We start from the raw sequence: 19,496 nt of genomic DNA, 5'->3' as shown, positions 1-19,496 counted from the left end.
TTTTCCTCCGCTAAGCGTGAAAGAAATACTTGGGCAGCCTATGCAATGATACTACACCACAGCCCGAACATAAGTCATTGCAAAGTTACATGTAGCTGGCAATGCAATTGTTGTATAATTGAAAGTATAAGAGTACTAAATTAAACGGCAAATAAAGTCCATCTAGCTGTATGTGAGAAAGTCGAGAAATTGCTTGTTTTAAGGTTACAACTGAGATATCATATACATTAATTACGAGTTACAGCCTTCTTTTATATTCGAGGTGATAATTATACGTTTTTTACACGTAACGCTAGGGTATTATTTGAACAACCCTAACTTATTGGTGTTCAGTTTTATGTGAAACCGCTGTTACGTGAGTGCAAAAAATATGTCTGGAGGTCTTTCTAATACTTGATTTCAAAATGACTTATTTCGGAACGTCTTCGGTCCAGGGAGTAGTCGGAGCCGCCAACTACAGAGAGAGTTATTACGTTAACGCTAGCTGACAGGAATGTCATGAATTAACTTAGCAAAACAAGGCGCAACACATACCTTTAAGGAAACAATCGCAGGAGTCTAGATGTTCACATTCATGCTGACCTCTTCATCATAAGAAAAGAGCAACTTCTCCGAAGTTCTTCCCCCAGTGTTTGCTAACGTTAGCGTTAGCCAGCTAACGTTAGCAAACCAATGTTAGCTAGCAGCTTTGCCAACTAAAGCAGCAACTTTTTTTAGTGACATGCGCCCATTGTTGTTGTCTCGGCGATAGCCCAATCAACCAATTATTCGGGTCAGCTATGAAATTCGTAGACAGAAAGGTCGCTACCCGCCTCAGAGGTTACCTTTCCCGGGTCTATGTTGATGTTTCTCAACGGTGAAACTGTTACAGTATCCAAGACGGGTAGGTACCAGAGGCCGAAAAATCGCGATAGTTGGTCCAAACTCTGGAACGGCCCTTCCCCTACACGCCACTACACGGCACATGCGCGCTCTCTCTCTCTTTCTCTCACGCACGCACAAATAAACAAACACACACAAACACCCCCCCCACACACACACACACACACACACACACTCACGTTCACATACATTGCAATTCAAAGTAATTGTGCCGCCTAGTAGCAGTTACGGTGATAGAACTTGAATTGAATTGTCTAAAATAGATTACATAAAATATATGTCAGCAACGTGCTGCATTTGCAAGTTTAAGTCGTTTTGTATCATTTGGAATATGAATTTATTGCTATATAGCTTATTGTTGAATGCCCTTTTTTAATAGTAAAGAATCATGTGCTGCAAAAATAGGCCCAATAGTCAGTCTACCGTCAGAACAGTTAAAGCAGAGACTGCTTTATCGAAATAATTTGCTGTATGTGCGTTTACTACCACCCAGCGGCTTGACTTGCTCTCTGTCTGTCTATCTGTCTGTCTCCCTCTCTCCCTCTCTCTCTCTCACACACACACATAGTCACACACAGTCACACACACTCAGCACCTTAAACACTCCACCCATTCAAAAATTAACCTCTCCCACTAAACCCAAGTCCAGTCAATTTATGTCAAATATTAATCATCACAAGTTATTGTGATTTTTTTGTAATTCAACTGTGGGTCTTGTTACGATTTCATTTATTAGTTCATATAGCAACAAATGGAGTGCACATTGTAAAAACTAGCGAAATAATTAGTTAAAAGCGTGTCTGCTCACTGCTAACAGGTGAGTCATAAACATACAAACTGCAGAGAAGGCAGAGCCTGATATGCCCAGATTATGGCTACTAGCATGGCCATAACAGACGGCAACAAGTAGACCACCTGGGCTTAAAACTCATACGGTTGCAGGAATCTTAAATCAAATTTCAAATATGTCAAATAACGGTGGCGTTTGTTGTATTTCTGCGGTCTCCGTAAGAAGAGGTGTGGTGTAACAGGCAAGTGTTCCGACTCCCCCGGCCAATAAAACAACCTGGCACAGTTCTCCCTCTCTGCCTCTCTCTCTCCTGACAGCTGTACAAGCTACGGCGGGCGTCTCTACCACATTTTCATTTTCTGTGGAGAGGTGAACGAAATGGAAAGGAGTTCTCTCTTTATAGGTAAGACATTATCTTCTTCTTTATTGGTAAAAACACAACAACTCCGACCCCTACAGTTTCATTGGTCTTGTACGCCGCTCAGGAGGAGAAGGTGCAGGAAACGTCCATGGGGACTTTTTCTTCTGTCCTCAGTCTTCATACTGCAGATCGATTAGATAGACAAGTGCATTATCTTGATGTTTTCATACTAATTGGAACATAACAGCTTGCGATTTTGCTGATGTAAACATTTTGATAGTGGAGTTCAACAGGAATTGCATTTTTTAAAATTAAACATTTTGCATGTTACTTTTTGCCCTTAAGATGACACTACTCTGTGTCTTGGAGACTGGAAATACATGCAAATGCATGGTTCTAATGTACATGTTTAGACCTAAGATGTTTTCTTTTTAACTCTATTCATCTTTGTTAGTCTTCAAATTAGTGACTTGACAGGGCACTGGTCACTCTTAACTTTGGCTTGTATCAGTGAGACAGCATGAGAGGAAATAAGATAGCTACAGGACTTTCTGCCTATTCACAAGATTCAAATCTTTATATTCAGAGTGTTGCTCAAAGTGACAGAGGGGGTGTCAGTATAAGAACCACATGGAGGCTGACTTGAATTAGATTCTGCTAATTAATAAGTGTGCCTAGACCAGATGATGATTAAATTTAAAGTGCAGGAAGGGAGATCTCCAAAGCTCAGTCTCAGAGGCTGGCTTAGGCAACAATCATTATACTTAAGTAGCAAGGAATTAATTAAACAGGTCAAAAATAAAGACAACTGCTGCAATGAATAGAAAGAAAGTGTTTGTTTGACATGCTGTTAATGAGCTGTTTAAATACTAGAGGTCATGATTTGCTATCACTTCATTCAGATTAGCTGTTCAGTCCTGCTCTTGTAATTCTACACCATCTTTTCAATCATGGGATGCTGTCAGTAAGGAAAGAGACAGTTCAAAATATAAATGTTTGTGAAACAGATTAATCAGCCATTTGACGTAAAACCTTTTTGACTTTTGACTTCATCATGATGTGTTCTTGAATAACAGGGTCTTAATTTTGCAGTCATGCTGACTTGTTTAATACCCAGTTAATGTTCAATGATCAAATGACAAATTTTGTATGAGGGCAAGCTGACCATTGCTGAGATCAGTCCTGCTTCTCTGTAGTGTCTTCTTAATCACATTTGCACTTGTCATTTGGCTTTATTTTACTCTTATTAATCTTATCATCTCAAGTGCACTGATTGTCCTGATTTACTGTCAATTTGTTTTTGGTGTGTTCTGCACAAAACTGAACCTGACTGCACCTCCTGAACCGAATCTTTTGGAAAAGAAGCATTATCATCTACAACTATGATTTCTCAAATCTTTAATCAAGATGAATGCTTTACTTGCCACATACCTATTCAGTCTCTCAGTTATACATTTGGCAAATAAATATGCAAGTGAAGAATGTGGAAACTTGGATGCACTAAAAAATATTTAATGATCAGTAAAACCAGAACTGAGAACCCTACAAAATGCCTAACTTGTAATTATCGTTTCAAGTGGGACCTTGAATAATAACAACTCACCAAGGGCAAAGCAAACTGCTAGAAATGAGAAACATTTCTAGAATTATTTTCTATATGACATGACAAGATCTGAGTCAAACAGTATTAACCTTTGCGTCGTTTTAATTTATGGACTATATTTGCCATTTATTTGTTACTGCTGCTCCTTAGAAGCATCCCAATAAGCTGCTCACTGTCAGTTTACATAGTACATGAATGTAGCTGGGATCAAACCTTTTAGTTTTGTGGTAGTTCCTCCAAACACTCGTACACTTAATAGTTTTCTTCAGCTTGATGATGTATCACACTGATATTGAAATTTCTAATGTGCACAGAAATTTAGGTAGAGCTCTGATAATGATGAGCTATGAAAATGATTATAATATTACAGACTCTCCTCTGCCTATTAAGCCAATAAATAGATTTGTTTTCTTAATTAATAGCCTTAGCAATGCCCTACAAACAGTGTGAAAACAGACTGATTGTACAAACATATTTAGAAAAAGGTAAACAACAACTAAGATTTACCAATACACACACACAAACAAACACACACAGCAAATCTAGAAATCTGTGTTCATTCTAATGCAATGTTGTTTCTGCTCAGCCTTGTGGATAAGCTTGGCAAAGATTCAAATGTCATTGGCCTTACTGTGGCAAACGGTGCACAGCTATGTGTATGTGCAGTCCATCCCTCCTAATATTTTCTTTGCAAAGATGGAATGCTGTAATATAATTGCTCAGACATTATGTACTAAAAGCTTTTTTTAATGATTTATACTCTTACAATCCTTTCCACAGAATTCAATTACTTCTTTGGTAGAAATCCATTCAGTTTAACTATTTGTTATTTACATCAATACCTTTTCCAGTTTAGCCTGCACAGCAGTGAGACTAACTGTTGAACAAAATACATTAATGCTGCAAAAAACATTAAAATATGCCGTAAATAATTTTTATATACCGCAGCTGGCAAGTTATACATCAGTACCTACCTTTTATTTGAACCATTTCATTTAATTCTCCCCAACCCCCATTTACAATTAAGTCTACACACAATCATATTTGCTCACTCACTCATTTATCTTGTGATTTTACTGACATGTAAATACCTCATATGAGACCTGTCCGGGAGTGCAACTTAAGCTCTTAAATATCTTTCTGAGACACGCACACACACACACACACACACACACACACACACACACACACACAAGCTAAAGGTACTGTGTAGGCAGCATTCCTGTTCTAATCATTAAGCAGCACAACGGATCTGCAATGTTAGCAAATATGTCACTGTACAAGACTTGGAACAATGGGTTTTGATAATGGGCTATGCTCAACAATTTTCTGAGTAATTTCATGAATATCCGATTAAAGTCAAATGTTTTCTTTGGCCTTGGTTTACCAAACACAAACATTATTGAACTTTTACAAGACATTCACATATGTACAAATCATGAGACATCAGTGCTGGAGAATTATTTAACACTGAGTTCAGCAGAGTTTAACTCAAAGGATGACTGATGCTTTTTTGATGGCAATGGTTTTACCCTGCTCTGTAGGGTTGGCTACTTGGTATTTTAATAAATTTATTAAATTACTTGTATATATACTATACACATGTTATCAAATAAGTTTACTTATCATTGTATCATTGAAAATAACCTTCATGCACTATGTTCTTCACCTTAACCCTTCCTCGTGAGGCTTCTTCACTTTGCGAGGATTGGACCATAACAGTATGGTGGAACTATTATTAGAACTGATCATTATCTGATTTGTTAGTGATGATATAATAATCTTTCCAGGAAGGTCATCACAGCTGTAGGATCCCTTTGAGAACAGTCTTTTCATCATCCGTCATAGGCTACCTGAGTGCAATTAGACAAAAAAAGCTTACTGCCTTATACAATATTAAGCAACAATAAGCATCAACAATGTACTCTGCTGTTTGAGAGTGTTGCACCTAATTTCTTATTAGGAACAATCCATAAGAAAGCAAAAGTTATAACTCCAAAAAGTAGCTCACAATGTGCTAGTCTGTGTTTTCTCTGTCACATGTCTGTTACCAAGGCTTTGAATGAAAAGATCTATTCAGTGTTTATAGCTCAATAGCTTCATAATGACATTATTAAATTTTAATAAACCCTGCAGGGAAACTGGGTTGTTATTGCCACCACACAAAATATCACAGTCATAGTATACAGCAAAGAATCGTGAAATAAATATAAGGCTGAAGTAAATGAATGAATAAAATGAATGGCAAGTAAACACCACATTGCCTAGTGAAAGCGATAAGTTTTAAGCAGAGATAGAAATATGAATGAACAGTTTGGATATGTACTCTATATGGGGTCAAAGCAGGATGTGCGAAATAGAAGAAAACAAACATAATCATACAAGAAAATGATAAAAAAAAAACAGAAATTGTTTATATGACCTCTTTACAAACATGTGCATATTTATTAAAATCAAAATCAATACAAAAGGATAAGAATGAAACAGCAGAATTTAAAAGACAATATAGAGGACAAACTTACATAATGTCATTATGTTGCCATTTTCCCATTAAAAGGTCCTTATGGTGATACAAAATTTGGATCTTATATTTTTTATCTTAAAAGCAAATTCAGAAAATTGTAATATAGTGTACATTTTGCCAATTGTGCTCTCTTTAAATTTACATGTGTGCTTATTTAGTTTGCTTGTTTAAATGCTGTAGTCTGCAATGCAAAGTAATTAATTTAACGTGGAGATTTTGTCACTCAAGCACTTTACATATTGCTGTTCTGTATTATACAGAGAGTTTGAGCTCAAAAATAGATCCTTGCTGAGTTAGAGCAAATTAGACTTCTCATAAGAAGGACCCTTACAAATGCAAACTTACATGACAAATAAAGCTATAACACTATACAGTGTTAAGAAAAGTGACTCATATGTTATTTTGAAAACAGCAACATGATGCTTATATTAATCCTCAGGACAGATTTTTGTGATTGAAGCAGGAATCCGCTATGAAATGTAATTCTTTGACTTCTCCATGCTTTCCTAACACTATGGTAAATATCTTCTGCATTTTGCTGCAAATAAAATGTTCCTCTTTTGAGCTGGTTGAAATTTTACACTGTTTACTGATTTCTTCTTCAAACACATTGCCCATTAGGGTCTGTTCAGGTGACATAACACTCCCTGGTACATTTGGACACTCTCTGTGTTGACATCCAGTTTGAAGAGAGGATGAGGTGAAATATCATGTCTAATCAGGCAGTTGCGTGGGCCGCTGGGGGCAGCAGGTGCGAGAAAGCTCCCCGCTTGCCATAGCCTCTCCTTCACTCCTCATTAGTAACCTTGCAGACATCTGGTTTTCCAACAGTATAAAAAATTGGCCTCTTTAATACCATGATTTAGTTTTTTCAGCCTCACATTCTGTTGCCTCCTTTCATCCATCCCAAATGACTGAGATTTTGTGATGTTTGTGATATGAGGTAATGACTGCCTGAAACCTCAGTGACAAAAGCTAATCAACAACAAACCTCTTAAAAGCTAATTGGGAGAATTTTACCAAACCACAGTCCATTTTATTGGCAGGATGATTTTGATAAAGGTGTACAATGTATAGCATTCACAGCAGAGTCAGCCTTGATGTTTGAGTCCGTGCATTGTAGTGTTGGTTTTTTGTGCTTTATTACGATTGTTAGCCTTTTACTAATGGTCCTGATAATAATATTGCTGCATCTGAGAGTGCAATTAGACACAAATGACAATTTTAGTAACATTTGATACAAATTACTTCCTCTTCTTGCTTCTGACTCACAAAACAACATTATAGGAACAGTTCATTTTTCAAAATATGTTTGTTCCCTTTCATGTTTATATTTAAATTAAAAGAGCAATGCCCTTCTTAGGTCTGTTCACTAAAAATGAAGCTACCTTAGTTAACTTGGCATAAGGTTTGGAAACTGGTTTCTCCAAAGGTAACACAGATATTATTTGTGTACAACAACATACAAAACATGCTTTTTTAAAATACTGGATAGCCTAAGTGCTAGGCCGAGAAACCAAATAAATGCATGTTCTAAAATGTTTACATTATTACTTTGTTTCACATAATGGTTCCTTTTTTATATGACAAAAAAATATGACACGTGTACCATTCTTACAAGCAGAAGGTCTGTGATCATGAACAAATGTCATACGACATTTTATTGAATATAATATAGACTACATTAGCTAAATTAGTATAGATAAACATAGTCTAAATGACCTTTATTCGAATGCACAATATAATTTTACACTCTTGCTGGGTAGAACTGAAGGGAGAGCAGTCCTGTGCTTGTTACAAAATCAGTCTTTACTCTCATGTTTTTGTGTTTAAGCATTTGAATTAGCCAAATATATTTCAAATGATCATTACTGTGACAACTTTCTGAATTAGTTTATTTTATACTCTTTATATTTACCTGTTCATGCGACTGTATTTATGGTTGTATCATTTCCATTTCCAAGTGTCAAGACTAAAACATCCATGCATGTTGGCATTTCTGTTCAGCAAGTTTGAAAACACAAAAATGTATTTCCAAAAATGTATTCAGTAAGTGTCAGATCAATGGACATTCTCCAGCCATTTCTCAGACCAAGCTTCCCCTGCCAGGAATCACTTAATGTGGGATTGTACAAACAAACACATATTGTATAAACAAATACATATAGACACATCTAAATATTTCCAGACGCCTGTCTGAAACAGTGTTTCATTAAGCACATCATTTGGGAGCATGTAAAGCTGGGATAGAAGAAGATGGTTGGATTTGACAGTGATAAAGGTTTTCTATCTCATTTTGAAGCCCAGCTCATATTCATTAAGCAGCCACAATTAAAACCTCTTTACCTATGGGCCAATTGCTGTCTGGGTCCAGGGCTGCAGCATTGTCATTATGTACCATTACTCCTGCTGAGAGCAAGAAAATTAAGGTGTCAGGGGAAATGGCTATTACCAATCATAAAATATAGGCACATCCCTTATTGTCAGCATTAACTTTCAACAACTGATTTACAAGTTATTGATTTCTGACTGTGTAGGTTATTCCAAACAACATTTGGAGTCCCCAAATGTAATCATTTTATTTTAGACAGTTCTTTTTAGAATAATAATGTGATTCTTCACTGCTCAAATGAATACATTTGTTTCGTCATCTGTTTGTCTGTGTTATTTGTATGTAAACAGAAGTGTCAGAGAAGTAAAGTAACCAGAAGTGATGAAAACTAAACTGGGTTTTCTGTTTAACAGGTTACCTGCTATAACCATTTTTTTCACTATATCTTTGTTTGTGTGTTGCTAATTATCATGCTAGCGTGAAATTAAATAGCTGTAAAAAATATATTTGATTGCGAGATGAATTTGAATCATCAATTCAGTGAAATTGTTGGTTTCTAAATTTGCACACGTCAGCATTTTTTCTCATGCTTCTCTCTCTGAGGCTTCTTAGCACACACAAGATATTAGCAAATCAGTTTGTTAATAGTGTCTGTGCATAAAGTTTGATATCTGGAGGTGTTAGTGAAGATCACTTGAAATCAAGGAAGTGCAGCATTCCTCACAAGTGATAGCATCATCATCAACTCAAGTGTTTCTAATCATTAAGGCCTCACTCATAGCAGTTTGTCCCCTTATTGACAGCATTCTAATTAATGAATTTCAAGGTGTTTAAGTAGTTTGATGGATTTAAATAGCTAAATAGCTTTCATTATTTCATCATATCTGCTCCATACATCAAAAGAGCATCCTCTTTGAACTGCTCAATGTCTTCACTGCACATGTTAATGAAGATATTTCCTTTCAGAGGAACAGTAAAGTCAGAAGTCTGTTACTGGGCTAACTAAAATGGTGAGGGTTTCATAAAACTGGAGCAGAATTAGCAGCAATACAGAGGGTTTTATAGAATGTCCGGTAATAGATATTATTGTGTGCTGAGCATGTACTGTACCTGAAGGTGTATGTGTCCTCAATGTTCCTAGGCAAAGAAGAAGCAAAGAAAACATTCTTTGATAAAATTACCCTCTCCATCGTTCTTTCCTTCTTCCTAATTGCACCATTAAGCACAGCACTGGCACATAGGATTATTTGTTTTGAGGGCTGTGTTACAGCTTATCTAATTGCTTCTGATGCTCAAAGGACTGGTCATATTTTAAACTGACTGGGAACAGTGAGAGTTATTAGGCCACTGGCAAATTAGCTCAGGATGTATAACTGTCTTTCTGTTTTAGACAAATATCTTTTTTCACAGCTATACCCACAGTTATGCTACAAGTGTTACAAATCAACTATGATATTAGCATTCAGTGGTTTTCTGCCACCATTTATACCTTTAATGAATATGCAAATAAGTTTAGGTGCTCGCAATATATCCAAATCTGTAATGTATGTTTTAACAATCTAATTAAATAATAAAGCGCAATTGGAATTGTAATGAAACTTCAAATAAAAGTGCTGCACTTGTTTTTGGCCTGTAAAAAAAGGAATATATGCAATAAGACACAAAGTTTGATTTAAAATACTAAAGCATTGATGACATGCAGATGAATGTAAACTTGGTCTCAAGTATACAAAAAAATGTGAACGCTATTGACAAAACTCAGAGAAATTGTCTCAGATAAAAAGATCACAATTCCTGTAAAAAAAAACAAAAAAAAAAAAACGTAGAAGCTGTTGGTATTGTTGAAGTGTTATCTGGCCATATATAAATAAAGTTTTTGTATTGGTTAACATCACTAGTCTATACAGCTTCTGTTAAAAGTAAAACTCAAACGTAACACACTATAAACTGTTTTGTGAGACTTTGGAGCCAATTAAAGTTTGTTCATTAACATTAATTGTATTTCTGTTCCATTTCCTCTCTGTTCCCCTTTCATTCTGCAGCACTATGCTGAGATCCCAGGCAGCTTTATCACCATGCTGGAATTGGGCTCCTGCTCGGTCAGCTCTCAGTCTCTAACAGGGGACCACAATGCTTTGGGACAATATAGAGGCTCAGGAGGGCCAAAGCATCCAGTGGATGGTCTGGGTCTGGGCATGGTGGCAATGTGTGGTAGTAGCACCCCAAGGCACCACATCCTCTACCCATCCCCAGTGGACTGTGAGAGCTGGCAGAAGCACCGTGCAGGACTAGCCGGAGGGTCCAGCCTTATTTCTGAATCCCACTCACTTCTGGAGCCCCATAGTCTATCTACCAGCTATGATGCCCTTTACCTCCCGAACGTGTCTGACCATGCTCCTCTACACCCAAATCGTCTGGGCATGTCTCTGGACGTGGCCTCCACTTTTGATGTCAGAGGGGGGCTTCAGGTGGCGGATGGAGATTTGGCAGTCAGTCCTAACGTGATAAAGAGACGTCGGGGCGGCCTGATCGAACAGAGGGACATTGTCAAAGCCCATCAGGCGCATAAGATTCACAGCACACCACAGGCACGACGCAAGGAATGGGAGTGAGTATAATGCATATATATGTATACCCTCATTCTCTTATCCCTATATGACACGAGACAACATCCTTAAAATAGTCTAAATGTCATCAGTGTTTTAGGGTTGGTTTTTGTAGGTACTCTGAAAAGCTACACAGTTCCATACTATGTTGTCTTGAACAATTGTTAATATGATAACATCTGTTTTTATAGAAATAGTACAAAATATAATTGTGTTGTACATTTATAGAGCTGTTTTGGTACAATTAACTTCTTATGTTGCACTGCACTTGTTGGTTTCTTTAAATTAAGTTTTATTCTGTATACACATGTTAGTGGTTAGAGCATGGGTTTGGGATGCAGAAGGCCACAGGATTGGATCCCACTCCACCAGGTGTGACCTATAACTAGATATGTCATTGTACCTGGGACAAACAAGGAAAATGGGGAGGCAACAAAAATTGGCATGATTGGACAACACCAATGTGGACACACATTGGACAACACTACTTGTATACTTCAGATATGAAAGCATTTTGTTCTAGTGATGGGTAATTAGCTGTTTTCTGTCGTTTTTTGGGGCTTTAAATTAAAAATTCCGATTAATTATCACAAAAAATGAAATGAAGACATGTGTTGACAATTGGTTTCAGATTTCTCTGTGTAGTATACAATTAAAAATTATTTCCCCCATTTTATTATTAGTAATATCACTCACAAAAAGGAATGAAGCATGTGGTGACAGTTGTTAGGCTGAAGTCACACAGACATTTGCCCTGTGTGAAGAAACAGAACCCTTGTCATTCATTTGAATTAGGATGTGCTATTACACAGCAGGGACTGGCACCACAGGGTGCTTCACAAAAATTACCAGCATGGTTCAGCTTTTTCATCCAGCAAGGCACTGTGTTGGCCAATCATGTACACATGCAAGTGGTGGTGCATGAAACAACTCACACCCACCAAGGCAGCTCCTTAAATTGTTTGTAACACAAGGCAAGCAAAGTCTGCCTTGCAATTTTAAAGCTGATTAAAAATATTTAGTGCCTGGGTTTGCAAATGTTCACAAAACTGTTTAATGGGTATAATCACAGGCGTAAATACACTTGGCTATTATTTGTTGTGCTTCTTTGCTTTATGCTGGAAAGGTAGTTTTGATTGATTGATTGATTGGATTATTGTCTACAGCCATGCTTAACATGAGAATGGGGAGAAACATCTGGCTTTGTCTGGTAGCAAAATCTGCTAGCCAGCCCCTGTAAAGCTTCTTTAAAATGAAGGAAACAATGTGAAAACGCAATTTCTTGGCTGTGAACAGATTCCAAAAAATTGACACATCCTAGGAAATAGTCTTAAACATAATCCTTATGAAATATTAAATTGTCAGGTTTTTCTTTGTACTCTGTTAGGTGCATTTTGTTACCTTTAGAAAAGTGAGACTAGCACTTTCCCTCCTAAATCCAGTTTATATACCAAGCTACTCTAGCTGACTGCTGGGTGTACATACACCTTTTTACCATTTAAATTTAATAGAATTATAAGTAGTCTTGTATAAATTGCACCTTCCCACCAGAAAATCAAAAGTTCCCCAGATTTTATAGCAAAAGCTATATCTTGTGATAGCATAGAGAATGTCCTTTGATTACTGTAAATATTTATTACAGCCACAGTTGAATATGCTGAAGACATTTGGCACACTGTTGTTTAACCGAAAAAGAGCTTGATAGATGCTGAAGCAGCTGCATCTTTCAAATGAAATTGTTTCATTAACTGGTTAACTCATTAAAGAAGTGACTGGCATTGAAATACCCCACAGATAGTTGTATAACTGTGCTCTGTAGCTTACAAAATTTAATTGCCTACCCTTAGTTCACCGGCATGGATACTGATATTACATAATTAAACAATCTGCCTGAATATGCTGCATTTACCAGCTTTATAATACTAGAGGTAATAAGGCAATGGAAAAACTGCAACCTGAACTGGATGATTTCAGAGATGATCTAAAGAACTTCAAAGGCAAGGTTACTAAAATGGAGTTGACACTCTCTGGGATGCAGGATACTACAGACAACAAAATGGAGAAAACTAGAAAGCTAAGAACTGAGAGAGAAAATAGAATGGTTGGAAACTCTCAGCTTTAGATTGAATGTCTGAGTATTTGGACTTAAAAATGATGCAGAGAAGGGAGGCTCTACTGAATTTTTGAAGTGTAGCTCAGACAAATATGGATAAAATAAGATATGAAGATTTAGCCTATATCTTGAAGGATGCCTCTGAAAATGAAATGTCTTTGCTACACGGTATACAATACAATCTATTAGGACATATTAAATATAACTTTAATAATATAGAGGGCCCAAACTTCTTTATGTTTTTTATAGGCTACAAAGATTTACTCGATGGACTATGGGTCACGTATTTACTTAGATAGATTCATGAATTATTTTATAAAACTGTTATGATAACTTATGGTAGTAAGAAAGATTTTCAGTTTCTCTTAAAACTTTTTGATGTTAGCTCTTGTGGTATTTAAGCTGATTTTTTGAGTTTATACAGGAAAACTAAAAGCACAGTTGAGGTTTTGAGTTAAATATAAGAAATTAAGAATTTAGGGTTTTAGCTTTGTTTAGGTTGGCAATAACAGAAAGCAATATAAGCATTAGGCTTACAGGTCTGTGAACATATTAAACCAGTATGCATAAGATGTTGACATTTTAGATTATGCTAGTAGCACTATAGTGACATTTTTATAGGTGACTTGAATATTGATTGGAATTCTCTATGCTGTCCATTCAAAATGAAGTTGGCCAGTGTAAGATATTGAGCAATGCATGAATGGAATGGAAATTAATGAAATTTAATTTGAAAAAATAACAAACAAAAAAAATAATACATGGTTTTAAAAAAGCATTGAAACTACTTAAAAATAAAATTTAAATAATTAAGGTCTATGGTACGAAGGCTTACATGCACGTTGGGCATAATATTTAGGGTTGTTAAATTTCTCTATGAGTTTAATTTTGTCAAGTCTCACTTTTTAGTTATAGCAGTTTGGTATTGTATAATATAGTAGTATTTGTATTAGCACAGTTTTTGTGTTTATTTCTGTATAGTTGGGCTACTACTAATGTTAATTAGTAGTAGCCCAGGAAGAATGGCTGCTGTTGTGCCATGGCTAATAGGGATCTAAATTAAAAAACATACCATGTGCGTGTATCAACGTAAGAGTGTCTTTGTGTGTGGATGCATGTGTATTTATTACTGGCTTCCTGTCCTGCAGTGCTGTGGAATTTTTTTTATGATTATAGTGGTGACACCCCACTTTTTTTTCCTGATGAAGGGAAGGGAAACATTGAATGGAGGCAAGGAAAAGCTGGAGCTTAACCTCTAGTGGTGTTGGCACCCTAACTGTGCCTGCCCCCCTCCCCTCTCACCACAGGTAGAGGATGCCGCATCCCATGCTGAGCTATGTCTAATGCTGAAGAGACAGAGGCCTGGTGAGCGTGACATTGGAGAGGAAGTGGGAAGGCAGATGGGAGGTGGAGAGGATGATGCACAGTGAATGCAGGAGAAGAGACAAAATGTGAATTAGAAATAAGTGGGGTAATTTTTGAATGAGAACTTTGATATTTAAGTCCATATTGATGTGGTTGATTACTGAATTATCCGGCTTGTACGGATTCACCGTCATGGAAAAGATAGCTATTCTATGTCCTGCCTAATATAATTATTACAATACTGCATGACAGATCTGCACTTCTGCTGCTGGGAGAACAATGACCAGAGAGAGTCACAATGTGTTAAAACCATGAACATCCACCTCTCAGGGCCACTTAACAGCACAACCACAGCCACCTGACAGGAGGATTGAAAAAGAAAAGTTGCACCTGAGCCAAACTGTGCACCTGCTTTTGTTTTTCCAAAAGACTTTAATCTAATTTCAGACCAGTAGGGGCTTATTGAGAAAAAGTTGTGAGCATGGTATACCTGGGGTTATATTGTGTAATTCATGCTGTACCATGATAATTCTTTCCCATGTTAAGGATTTGCCATGCGGGGATATTGACGATTCCTTTTTTGTGATGAGTTGTTTGCATATGTGCTGTAAAAAAGGGCATCAGACATGTGCTCCAGAGACTTTTCCAAAGTGCAAGCTCTGCCGTCTACCATGCTTGTTGCTTGTTTGGAGAGGAGTTAATTACAAGAAAAATAGCTTTCTTTGTCATTGGAAATTATTTAGCAGCAAATTAAATACAGCTGGGTGCAAATGTTTAAATCCCTTTATTTTGAATATTAAGTCAAAGATCTAGAAAACACAAAATTCATCAACGTAGCATTTAATGCGCATTGAGCTAGTAAAATGTTCCTTCATCAGAAAGTAAAGTGCATTTGCATAATTTTCAGTATCTTAATATGACTTTTTTAATACACTCCTTGAATATTTCTGTTACTTCTGACGATGAAACAATATGAGCGCTAGTTGAACTTGCATTGTTTAGTGTAAAGTTTGCAACCCTGCTACATACATTTTTAATGTAAGGGTCATCTTCAGAATAATTGACCACAACAGCATGGACGTTACTGAACACTTTATTGGTGCTACAAGCATCTCTGCGCAATTCGAGCATCGTACTGTAAAGTGGCCCTAATGACAGTAATCTGAATGAATCAATCTGTCATTTTATGCATCAGCATAGATGTTGGTCACAAACAGAGATGAGGTCCTAAACCCTCTTGGTGCTGTGTGTGGATTTGCGTTTGCATGTTTACATTTTTTAGAGACGAGATGGCTTAAAGACAAAAAGAGAAATTTTACTGTACAGTACTGTAAAATATCAAAATAAAAGTCAGTATGACACCATTATCTAAACCCCGAAACACAGTTTTAGTATGTCTTAAAACTTCTTAATTGCTTCTGAATTGCTGTGGGTTTAACAATTTCTCATACAACACAAAATCATTTGGCCTAGTCAGCCTTGTTTTTTTATGTATTACAATTAAGATATTATAATTTCCCCTTCTTGTGCCATTAGCAATTCTTTCATTAAACAGAATTGCTTCTTTGTACAATTGTTAAAATTAGAGATCTAAAATATTATAAAGATTCTAGCAGACACTTTTTTGTAATTGCTCATAAGCCAAAAAGTTTGGAATACATTGTATTTCAGAGCTCTTTGGTATGTAGTGGAATACAAGTGTAAAGTAGCATTAAGTGGAAATACTCAAATGATGTCTTAAAATCGTAATTAGTCCTTCATTAAATCCACTCAGTTACATTCATATGCTGCTTAAGAAAGATGCTCTGCATCAACAATTGTCATCACAATTGTTTAAAACCAAAGTCTAATTTTTAGAATGTTTTCTAAAGCAACATGGAAAAGCAGTCTAAAAATGCAGGCTGCTGTGTAGGGGACACGAAAAATTTAAATGTCGCACGCTAGAGAATAGTGGGAGCATATGCTTAATCCATGAGTCATTAAGCTGAACATTGATATTGAGCCTGAAAAAATGTTTGAAAGTGTGGCAAGACAACCATAAGCACAAGGCTGGTTTCCAAGTGACATCATTTCAAATGAGATGACTAGCAGTAACTACATCTACTGCAAAATCACTGCTAGTCATTTTCTGCTAGTTACTGATGACTAGCATTATATACTAGCATTAGGTGACAAATATGGGACTTGGTGTACTGGCAGTAGGTCTAATGTTGAGTTCTCTTTCACACTCCTCAGTCTACTGGCTCATGAGCACACTGAAGGGATGTCAAATCAACAATTCTTGTAATTCTTCACAGATGACATATGTTTTAAATGTGGCAGGTCCCAGTGGATCCAGATAAAAAAAGGAAAACGCCAGCATAACATAATTTCTGTAGCCATTACACATTTAACACATTTCGTGTTATCAGTTGTTATCTTTGTTGAGCTGAGTCTCTGTTAGTTTGTATTCTTGGTAGGGGCATTTACAAGCTTAGACACACTGTGTGTGATCCGTTTTTCTTCTGATCACAGCCTGATTGGAACACACTGGCCGTGCCTCTGGCCATCTATAAAGCATCCAACCAGCTCCATTGCTCATAGCTGTAGTTAGAGATTGCCTGTTTACACTGGTGTGAGGGGTTTGATTCCTTACACACTAACCACAAGTCTCGTTATTTGTCCACCAGTATCAAGAACAGAAAGATTTGTTGGTTGTAAGTTCAGGGTTTTTTTTTTTTTTCTGAATGTGTAGCAGGGCCATAACAGATGACTTTGTTTTGAACCATGCTAGTGGCCTGGAAGCTCCAGGGAAATTTCTCATCTGCTACTGGATGGATTTACACTAAAATGTTGTAGGATATATATCAATATATATTTTTCCTGTCCTTTTAGCTTATCCCGTGAGTGCAGGGTCACCACAGCGGATCATTGTCCGCATGTTGATTCGGCACATGCTGATGAATACTGAAATGTGATTCTACCATGAGGTGTACAGTTGTGGTTCTGAGAGAAATGTCTCAACAGTTATTTAACAGTTTTCCATGAAACACCTTCATATCTATCTCCAGGATTAATTGTTATTGTTTTGGTCATTGTCTGTTTTTTCTTCTTGGCACCATCATTAGGTCATAATTTTGATTTGTCCAGTGCTTTGGTTTATGCCTACATACCTGCAAAATGGTAGACTTCCTAATCCTAAGCTGTTTTTACGTTGTATTTGATGTTAATTAGCACACATTAGCGTTATATTACACTACCTATAGACTCTTGTGTTAAAGAGATATCATTCCCCTGAAAAAAAGACACAGATGTTAGAAATGCTAAAACCTCTGCTAAGTTGTTTTTTATTTCCAAAGAGAAAATAAATACACAGTTTGATCTATGCACAATATATTGCTTTCATGTCTGTCTGTACTTTATGTTTGATAAAATTCAGGGCTCTGTGAATCTGATCTGTAAAGTGGAGAAACAATAATCTAGTCAAGGAAACAGTGACACCACCTCTGGTTTCAATCTGTCTTCTCTCAGTGTTTGTCTCGGAAAGAGACACTGCACTCTGCTGCCCTTAGGGCCTCACAAATCACTTTTATTCTCAACCTGTTGAAGTGACAATCAGATGGATACTCAGAAGGGGAGAAAGAGGCATTACAAAGTCGGTCACTTAGTCAGCTGTCAAGTCTGTAAACAGGTCAATTGCATGTTCCTTCCTCATGCTTATGTCTCTAAAGTTGAGTGAGAGTTTGAAGGATGTTTCAGATAAAAGCCACAGTTGGACAGCAAGGCATACATTCTAAATATTTTGAAAATGTTTGATCAATTATATCACTTTCATTAGATTTTAGCTTAGGGGCCTCAATTTCACAGATAAATATCATGCCTCATTCAATCCAACAATTTGTTCTGTTTCACCTCATTGTTCTTAGAACTACAGTAACTCCCCTAAACTTAATTTGAGGTCAGTAGGTGGTTTCTCTAAAGGTCACCACAGCTTCTTTCATCAATATTTTACTACTGAAGGTTTGACACTGTATTAGGCCTGATCCTTTCTAATTTCATTGGTACACAACAAATCAGTCTCCTTCTCTATCATTACTGTCTCCCTGTTAGTGTCAGACAGGCACCCAGTGCAGTGTAAATGTCAGGGCTGTTTGTTATAAATGAATTATTAATGATGACATGCTGAAAAGCCATTTTCTGTGCCACAAAACCATGTGTCTGTCAAACCAAATGCAGAATAGAGAAGGCAGTGTAATTGAGAGAGAATGTGTGTCATGGGAAAATTGTGGAAATGTTTGTTCTCTCACGCACTGTGATAATGTTTTTATGTAATTCAGGCTGGCATATTTGCTTTATGAAAAAGATGTATTTGTTTGTGCTGTATTTATGTTGGAGAGCTGCTCATTAAGTGATAAAATGATGTACCGCTTCATTCAGTTTCGAACTCACCATCCATTTTTGTTTTTTGCCTATGTGTTTTCTGCCTATATGTCTCTTACCCTTTCTGTGTTTGGTTGGCGAATGTTGCAAACTGACACTAGTGATGACCATCACAGAGATGAAGAGAGATCATGAGTTTCTGAGATGCGCGATCTGTCAGTAGATGACGGTTTCCAAGTTTGACTAAATGTTGCTCTGGGGTGTTGAAGGCAGTTTAGGAAAACAGTAAGGAGACAAATGTGGAGTGAAGTGATACAAACTTTTTTGGATTGATTTTTGTGTGCAAACACTCACATTGCCCATTGTATAAAACACTAGATTAATTCAGCTCATAATTTATTTCTTTAATAATTGCTTTGCTTTTCATACATAGTAATTTTGGGTTTGATGATGAAAGGCATCAGAAAGGCTGATGAAATGAAGAAATAATGATATCATAATAAAATAGCCCTTTTAATTTTAAAGCTCCAGTTTGGTGTTCCCATGTTGTCCCCTCTATTT

At 36.7% G+C, this 19,496-nt stretch overlaps 2 protein-coding genes across 12 annotated transcripts in view; one reads left to right on the top strand and one right to left on the bottom strand.

Annotated features, from left to right (window-relative positions):
• cep350 (centrosomal protein 350) overlaps nucleotides 1–904 on the bottom strand; it is a 32,496-nt gene extending 31,592 nt beyond the window's left edge. For all 5 annotated transcript variants that reach the window (XM_067513740.1, XM_067513744.1, XM_067513746.1 and 2 more), the window contains exon 1: nucleotides 535–904. The gene's annotated coding sequence lies outside the window, so the exon portion shown is untranslated. The remainder of the gene's footprint in view (nucleotides 1–534) is intronic.
• A 1,028-nt stretch (nucleotides 905–1,932) lies between these two features.
• LOC137131682 (voltage-dependent R-type calcium channel subunit alpha-1E) overlaps nucleotides 1,933–19,496 on the top strand; it is a 93,181-nt gene continuing 75,617 nt past the window's right edge. For all 7 annotated transcript variants that reach the window (XM_067513292.1, XM_067513290.1, XM_067513291.1 and 4 more), the window contains exons 1-2: nucleotides 1,933–2,075; nucleotides 10,535–11,100. In XM_067513292.1, coding sequence (XP_067369393.1) covers nucleotides 10,568–11,100 — 533 coding nt within the window. In that variant the 5' untranslated portion in view covers nucleotides 1,933–2,075; nucleotides 10,535–10,567. The remainder of the gene's footprint in view (nucleotides 2,076–10,534; nucleotides 11,101–19,496) is intronic.

The sequence above is a fragment of the Channa argus genome, chromosome 8 (assembly GCF_033026475.1).
Source record: "Channa argus isolate prfri chromosome 8, Channa argus male v1.0, whole genome shotgun sequence".
Taxonomy (NCBI): domain Eukaryota; kingdom Metazoa; phylum Chordata; class Actinopteri; order Anabantiformes; family Channidae; genus Channa; species Channa argus.
Note: the sequence above shows the minus strand (reverse complement) of the source record. Positions and strands in the feature narration are given on the sequence as shown.